Source organism: Salvelinus namaycush, chromosome 3, assembly GCF_016432855.1.
Source record: "Salvelinus namaycush isolate Seneca chromosome 3, SaNama_1.0, whole genome shotgun sequence".
NCBI lineage: Eukaryota > Metazoa > Chordata > Actinopteri > Salmoniformes > Salmonidae > Salvelinus > Salvelinus namaycush.
The window spans coordinates 81,409,787-81,417,911 of record NC_052309.1 but is presented as its reverse complement, the minus strand read 5'-3'; the positions used below and the strand labels follow the sequence as shown (position 1 = coordinate 81,417,911).

General features: G+C 46.1%; 1 protein-coding gene across 1 annotated transcript; it reads right to left on the bottom strand.

Annotated features, from left to right (window-relative positions):
* Window positions 1-1,402: 1,402 nt before the first annotated feature.
* Window positions 1,403-5,038, bottom strand: LOC120044670 (protein FAM117A-like). Its single transcript, XM_038989345.1, has 7 exons — window positions 4,590-5,038; window positions 3,800-3,895; window positions 3,440-3,553; window positions 2,840-2,947; window positions 2,483-2,666; window positions 2,241-2,394; window positions 1,403-2,160 (listed from the first exon to the last, which is right to left on the bottom strand). The coding sequence occupies exons 1-7, from the start codon at window positions 4,593-4,595 to the stop codon at window positions 1,899-1,901; spliced, it is 924 nt and encodes a 307-aa protein (XP_038845273.1). The 5' UTR covers window positions 4,596-5,038; the 3' UTR covers window positions 1,403-1,898.
* Between the last annotated feature and the right edge of the window lie 3,087 nt (window positions 5,039-8,125).

Genomic DNA, 8,125 nt, shown 5'->3' with positions numbered 1-8,125 from the left:
AGCGTTCTGCCATGGCCAGCGAAGAGCCCAGATCTCAATCCCATTGAGCACGTCTGGGACCTGTTGGATCGGAGTGTGAGGGCTAGGGCCATTCCCCCCAGAAATGTCCGGGAACTTGTAGGTGCCTTGGTGGAAGAGTGGGGTAACATCTCACAGCAAGAACTGGCAAATCCGGTGCAGTCCATGAGGAGGAGATGCACTGCAGTACTTAATGCAGCTGGTGGCCACACCAGCTACTGACTGTGACTTTTGATTTTGTTCAGGGACACATTTTTCCATTTCTGTTAGTCACATGTCTGTGGAACTTGTTCAGTTTGTGTCTCAGTTGTTGAATCTTATGTTCATACAAATATTTACACATGTTAAGTTTGCTGAAAATAAACTCAGTTGACAGTGAGAGGACGTTTCTTTTTGCTGAGTTTATGTTGCCCTAGAAGACTAAATAAACCCTTGCTCAACAGAATAATGTAATAGATGGAATGAATGCTTCAATCTAGTTGACATCGGTAAAGTTCTCTCTGTCATCTTCCGCGGAGCAAAGACATTTAAGGACAGGGGAGAAAATACAATAACGCAACAACAAAGATAATAAGGGTAAGATTTTCTGTCCAAATGACATCAGTTTGACCGGCTGCATGGGAAAAAAAGCTGTGAAAAAGACCCAACGTGTTTCTGATAAGATTTCAGCTTGGCTTTGATGCATTTTTTATGTGGTTGAAATACTATCAGCTTTTATGATGAAGACAGCACCTCTACAGATGTTATCTGAGCATTGCATTCTCTCAGGATGCATTAATAAATCATATTTCTCCACTCCTGTTCCAAATTTAGCCCTACATTCAGTGTATAATTTTACTGCAAGAAATGCTTAATTCTGCAGGAGTTATTATTAATAAGGCTATGTGAGAGGTTATAGACCTACACGTCAGTGCCCAGATTTCACAGTTCCCTTGACATGCCATTGGCCTATTTGAAGTCCCGTCTTGTGACTGTCAAGTTTGTATAGCGCCTCACAATCACACATAACATCACACATATCACACATAACACTGCCATCATCCTCTTTTACCACTTCACCAAATATTTTCCAAACATGACTTTTCTGTCCCTCCCTTCTCTTTGTTTTCAGCTCTCCTGTCGTAGCTTTCATCTTATTGAATTAGAACTTCAACAATGTCCTTTTTGCCTCCGTGGATTGATGTTAACTTTTTCTGCCTGTTCCCAAAAGTATTATTTGGCGATTGGCTGTGTGGGCTATTTGGCATGCCTACAGTTAAGCCCTGAAGATTAGGCTTATGCACTAATACCAGATAGCCTAAAATAATGAAAGATGAACCTCAATGTAGCCTTTATAAATCGCACAATAATTACACATTTATGGATTTTTAAGGTATTGTTTCTCTTTATTCAACCAGCCTGCCACCCACCTGCCACACAATATTTAATGTCTCTAAACCCGTCCACCCCGCGGATATAACCGCGGGGACTGCGGGTTATGAGTCAACCCGGGCATCACTAATTAGTACATCTCTGACTCCAAGCTCTAGCTATAACAAATATAAGGATATCAGAGCAAGGCCAAGTTGTGTAGAATAAAAATATGTCACACACAAACATCCGACAACTTATTTACCCCCCCTAACCAAGGGGGCAAGTGACAATCAAAGTACCCAGAGCAGCAAGTCCCTCTGAGAATCAGGATAGAACACCAATGACAGATTTGATCTGGATCTCACAGAGAACCCACTGTAGAGGTCTCTATTTTTGTTGATCTTAGTTGAATAGATCTGGAGGCTTGTCATAACAGTCCCTGACAAGGTGGTGGCAGCCATCTTGATTTAATCTCCTATTAGGATAAATCCATCCTCAGTAGTCTGAAAACAATCTCATCTCCACGGTCACATGGTGGTTGTGTCCTGGAGGGGTCCACTCATGAAGCCCCCAACCGAATGCCCAACTGTCTGGTAGGGGGCAGAGCCTTGACCTGAGCAGCCTGTGACAGGCGAGACTGACAGGCCGCGGAACAGGAGGTCCATAGAGGGCAGCAGGGGCTTGAGCAGACTGACAGGGCAGAAGGCAGAGCCTCCATGGGGAGTGAAATTCACCTTGTTGGGGTCAGGGCAGGATACCTGGAGGAGAGGCTCTCTCTGACAGGGAGACCTTGGTTTGAGGGACAGAAAGAGATGATTAGCCCAAATCATTTCTAATTACACCAAGTCTGTGTGTGTTTCAATACTCACATAGCCTCTTCACACACTACGCGTACTCGCTCACAGCCTTCAGGGGGCTCCCGCTGGAAGGAGTAGGTCTTGTTGGGACGAGGGGAGGAGGGCTGCAACAGGGAGGGGTCCAGAACTACTGGAGAGGGGCACACGGTCTCACAGTCCACAGGGTCTGCACAGAGAGGAAAAAACATGATTTAAAAAGTCCACTACGGTATTTTAGTCATTTAAGTCATTCAACAAACCATCCATTTACTCACCTGGCTCTCCCATGGGGCAGGGAGACTGAGATGGGGAGAGTAGAGCTGGGTTCAGGGCACAGGGAGACTCAGATGGAGAGAGCAAAGCAGAGTCGAATGAGGCAGGGGAGGGCTCACTCTGGGTACCACTGCTGCACCTCTGGGCAGGAACTGGGGCTCTGTGGCCATCTGGGACATCCAGGATCTAACAGGGGAACAGGGAGAGGGTACGGTGAGGTTATGGGACACTGGCCACTGGAGAGAAATAAGGTCTAATTGGCTGTCACTAGGGGGATCCAGTGGATCCATAGAGGGTTGAGATCATGGATCTAAGCCAGCCGGTACCCAAGCAGATAGGCTGTATTTAAACATGCTCACCTTGTGCTGGTCCTCAGGTGTCTCTGACACAAAGACCCCCTCCAGCTCCAGGTTCAGACCTTCCACACTGCGCCGCAGCCGAGGGGCCAACCTGCTCAGGGGCACCGTCTGGGGGTGGGTTCACCAAAGACACATGAAAATGGAGCACAGGAGTGTGTATGGTCTGATTTTATCTGTTCCACATAAAGGGGCTTGAGTGAGGGTTATGTACCAAAGGCCATCCAGCTACGCGTATGAGTACGAGTGTATTCATGTCAATATGCATTCCTGTCATAGCGGGCGATGGTGCAACCAGGCAGCTTGATGACACCAGCTCCTAAGAAAAGCAGTGCTGTTTTTCTAGCCCTGTTGCTAACGTCTCTCTACTCTGCCTGAGAAACTCAGGAGGCCAACCATCAGTGTTCTGTGTCAGTGAATACTCCGAACACCTCCTGGGTCCCACTGTCTGCATACATGATCTTACGTTACAGTCATCCAGGGGACATTCAAATGCAAAAATAACATTTTGAATTCAAGTAAACAAGTTGCAGTTTCAATAAGGACGGGTTCAGAGTGCAGATCAAATCCACAGTATTATGGGGAGGGCTGTATAGGACGTACCTGTGTAGCGCCTGGTACATGGCCTCCAGGTAGGGGGTGGTGGGGACGCTCATATCCCCCAGAGGGAGGGGCGTGTCGGGAGCGCTTCTGCAGCTGGTGCTTGAGCTTAACCACCTGAGGCCAAGTCATAGAGGGGAAGGACTTAGAAGAGAGGCTTGTCTTTCAGAGGAAAGAATGAGGGGAGGAATAATTAAACTGGGAGAGAAGGGTGTGACTGGCCGAGTCACCGCTGACAACAGGAGAGTAAAAATAATACCATCTCTGAGTTTTACTGGTATATTGTGAGAATGATGTTTGATTGACAAGCTCCTGGTTAAAGGACCTTTTTAGTAAACATTTACATTCAAAGGAAGTACTCACATCCCTCAAGTGTTCCGCGCTGCCCCATGATGCTGAGCGTTTGTGTCCACCAACAATTCTTCTTCCCCGAGTCTCCTCTGCCCAGGAGCTGGGAGTCTATGGAAGGAGCAGGGTTGTTATAGTAACCAGCCACACGTTGCTTATACAACTCTGCACAAAACACACACTTTCTGAAAAACTAAACTGACTTTAAAATATTTTTTTGCTGTGGAAACTTTGCTGATTGAATTGGAGTCAGACAGCATTATGTTCTTGACGATCATTTAACTACACAACTGGTAACTTTATCTACGAGTTCTAAGATTGACCTTTCAGTAGAACATTACAGAGCAATGAATCCGTTTTGCTCTTCTCTCGCTGTACAATTTACACCTTTGGAAGTGAAACATCACCCGAGCTACATGATTTGACTAGAGTACAGAAGTGGTGCCCTACAGCTGTCAGGCACACCTGCCAGTTACACAGCTGTGCAGAGGCAGACAGGCAGGCGAGGAGTAAACCACTGTTGCTGACAACACCCCCTACAAATGAGTAAAACAAAAACCACAGCGATGCAAATACAGAAGCGACACACGTCAGCTACATCAACAAAGACTACAACAGCACAGACACAGTTTAACATAAGTACACTGACAGCTGTATTCACACAGAATAGGAGACCGCCACAGAGTTTGGGTAATCAACAAGGTGACATCCTGTGCTGTCCCTCCTTCATTCATCACAACTGAGCTCCATGTCTTCACATGCAAGAGGAGGAGGAAGAAGAGAGAGGACAGTGGAGAGTTCCTACCGACATAGGCCCCACTCCTCTAATGCCCACAAGCCCTGGGGTGAGCGTTGCTGGCAGACGGGAGGATCTGGGTGTGTGGCGGTCTATCTGCTGAGCTGCCCTCCCTCGTCTCCACACTCCTGCTTCACACACAGCCTGGACAGGATCCTCTTGCTGATGCCCAATTTCTCCTCAACATCTATTCCTTTTTTCTGTTCTGCTGCCCCTAACTTAGCTATTTTCTCTGGGCCTCCTCTCCTCCAAATCAGGTTCCTCTCCGGGTCACGTTTCCCCAAAATGCAGTCTTCTCTCTGGGTCTAGTCTCCTAAAGCGCTCAGTCCTCTCACAGAGTTCCACACTGATGTCATGACGCACAGTAGTGTAACAGAGTCGGTCCCAGGCTATAAATGACAAAAAACCTTGACGCCATCTTCCGCCCTATCTGGTGGAGCCGTGGTCAGACATCATGGCTAAATGTGTCATGGAGGGACAGTCAGTTACCAACCCTGTCGGTGTAGTGTTACTGCTCCCTACTCCCCCCTCCTCCTCCCGTCCTCCACCAAACATGACCGGAGAGATCACGGGACACAGGGCTATAAAAAGATCAGGTCAAAAGGTGATGGAATGTTCTGGGTGTCTAACGCTTTGAATGCCAGTTCAGCCTCGTGTTTGATTTGATGTATATTTACTTTTAAATATTACAAAAGGGGTTTTGAACCTGTTACTACAAATTGTTTAGATTGTGTATCTCTTTAGTTTGTGGCAGAGGGGAACTCCCCCAAATACACAAGAAGCTGGTTGTATGTGAAAATGTGACAGTTTCATTACTGAAGAAAGGAGATAATGGCAGACAATAGGAGACAGTGATATCATCTTAAATAAAGCAATGAGGGGAGGGGGGGCGGGCTGTATAATGAGGTGGGGAGGGGTCTGTTCTGTACAATAGAGGGCAGGGGGTTTGTTCAGTATAAACTGTGTCAAGATTGAGGGCACAGTGGTGGAGTGTGGTTAGGTTAGCCCAGGCTTTGTGCACTAGATGGGGGGTGGATACAGTAGAGGGGGGGGGGGGGGGGGGGGGGTTGAGGTTGAAGAGAACAAAACAACTATTTCCAGTTGGCTGCCTTCCACTGCTCCTCAGCTTCAGAATGGAACTGCTAGACACCTGCAGCGCCAGCCTCAGATAGCTCACTTGGTCTTTATATTACAGAATAGGACAACAGTGTTTATAACACACATTTTCATAGATTAGAAGTCTGGCCATTGTAAGCAACAACGGTGACAAATTGAATGGGGAGCTACAAACGGCTTTTAAGCAATATCAATACAGGCTTGACAAGAGTATATTCCTCTCGGTTTCAGATCTATAGGAGTTAATGGATGTTAATGTTAAATTCACTTTTGGGCTGTGACTGAGTCCGGTGAGTTTACCTGTGTGGCCTTGTCATTGACACAGGTGACTCCTTGGCTCTCTGCCTCCTTGGGCCACCGGCCCTGCAGATATGGTCCAACAATTGTATCCAGGGACAGGGTGCGACGAATGGTCGGCTTTGGGGGGCGAGACTTGCTCCTGTCGCCTTAAGGAAACAGCCAAAAGAAATCACATTTACTGATATGAAACGTGTCTGCTTTATACTGTGAGTGTGTGAGGAGGTCAATATTTGTAACAGAAGACAGATGCTAATCTTGTATGGAGGGCTGTTTTGTGTGACGGTGCCCCAGTTTGACAGCATATTGGTCTGACAAACTCCATGCTCAGCCTACCGGTGCAACGTAGTTGGAACAAAAAGTCACATCATAAAGGAGGCTCAGAACTACTTTAGCACCAGCAGGAGTTCATAAAAAGGCCTCCCCCAGCACCCCCCCATCCCTCGCAGAGGTTTGGTTAGCTCGTAGTACAAGTAGGTGTGTATTGGCAGCTCTTTGTAAGTAATCTCTGGCAGGTGTGAGCCAAGCCACTGAGCCTACAGCAAAGCCATCCAAAGACATGTTGCACAAGACTGGCAACGATTCTACTCCTGAAACCTATTCCCCAACTCATACCACTTCCCTCCACCCCACTTCCCAGGGCAGACAGGATGTAGAAATATACACCACAGAACAAGCACTCGAGTTACTGGTGCATCATTACAGTGTACTGTTGAAACACACTGTGGAATTACAGGCCACAGGGCCTAAAACAAAGGTCCCTTTAAACCTCTATTGACATTGGCACATGAGGTCACAGAGGTAAGTAGTGTAATAGAATATTACACTCTTAAAACACCTTTAGAGAGTTCAGGATCAATTAGAGCTGGGGCAATAAAAAGAACACTTATCAAGGATATTTTACTGATTAAAATAATCACGATATGTAGCGTATACTAAAGCTATGTGATGTTTGATAGTTGTCACCAAAACTGATGCGTTAAATAGAAAATGTGCTTACTCTGGCTCTAGCCAACAGCTCAAAGATACAGTGCGGGTAGGGTGTTCTACACGATGAGATTAAAATGGATAAGAGCGAGAATATTTTATTTGTCAAACGGCAGTCAAGCATCAATCATGTCACCAGAACAATACCCTCTATTGCAATGGAGCATCAAGATCACCATGCACTTTCATCACCCTGTGAAGTTCAGAACTTATTTCATCGACTCTAAGTTCAATTCGATATGATGGTTATTCAGTGGAGGCTGGTGGGAGGAGCTATAGGAGGATGGGCTCATTGCAATGGCTGTAACAGAATTAATGGAACGGAGTCATACATGTGGTTTCCGTATATTTGATGTTTGATACTGTTCCATTTATACCGTTCCAGTCTTTACAATGAGCCCGTCCTCCTATAGCACCTCCCACCAGCCTCCACTGCGGTTATTATATCAATATTTGCTAAAAGGCATTTCCACCAGTATTTCTCACATAATACATTTTACTGACACAAAAAGATCCCACCATTTGAAACGAACAAATAACCTGTCGGCATTTATAAAATTGTAGCGAAACTACCTGTAGTGACTTGTTTTTTATATGGTACCACTTTAGTCGCATTAATACTGTGGATGGGAATGTGGTTAATCAAATCGTATTAGTCACGAGCCGAATACAACAGGTGTAGACCTCACAGTGCAATGCTTACTTACAAGTCCTTAACCAACAATGCAGTTTAAAAAAATATGAATAATAAATCAAAGTAACAACTACTTAAAGAGCAGCAGTAAAATAACAATAGCGAGACTATATACAGGGGGGTACCGGTACAGAGTCAATTTGCGGGTGCACCGGTTAGTCGAGGTAATATGTACATGTAGGTAGAGTTATTAAAGTGACTATGCATAGACGATAACAACAGAGAGTAGCAGCGGTGTAAGGGGGGGAATGCAAATAGCCTGGGTAGCCATTTGATTAGATGTTCAGCAGTCTCATGGCTTGGGGGTAGAAGCTGTTTAGAAGCCTCATGGACCTAGACTTGCCGCTCCGGTACCACTTGCCGTGCGGTAGCAGAGAGAACAGTCTATGACTAGGCTGGCTGGAGTGTTCCTCTGACACCGCCTGGTATAGAGGTCCTGGATGGCAGGAAG

Coding starts and splice junctions, on each gene's coding strand:
- LOC120044670 (XM_038989345.1), bottom strand. Junction 2,667..2,839: donor CACCTGAGGACCAGCACAAG/GTGAGCATGTTT, acceptor TTCCCCTGTTAG/ATCCTGGATGTCCCAGATGG. Junction 2,395..2,482: donor CTGCCCCATGGGAGAGCCAG/GTGAGTAAATGG, acceptor CTCTCTGTGCAG/ACCCTGTGGACTGTGAGACC.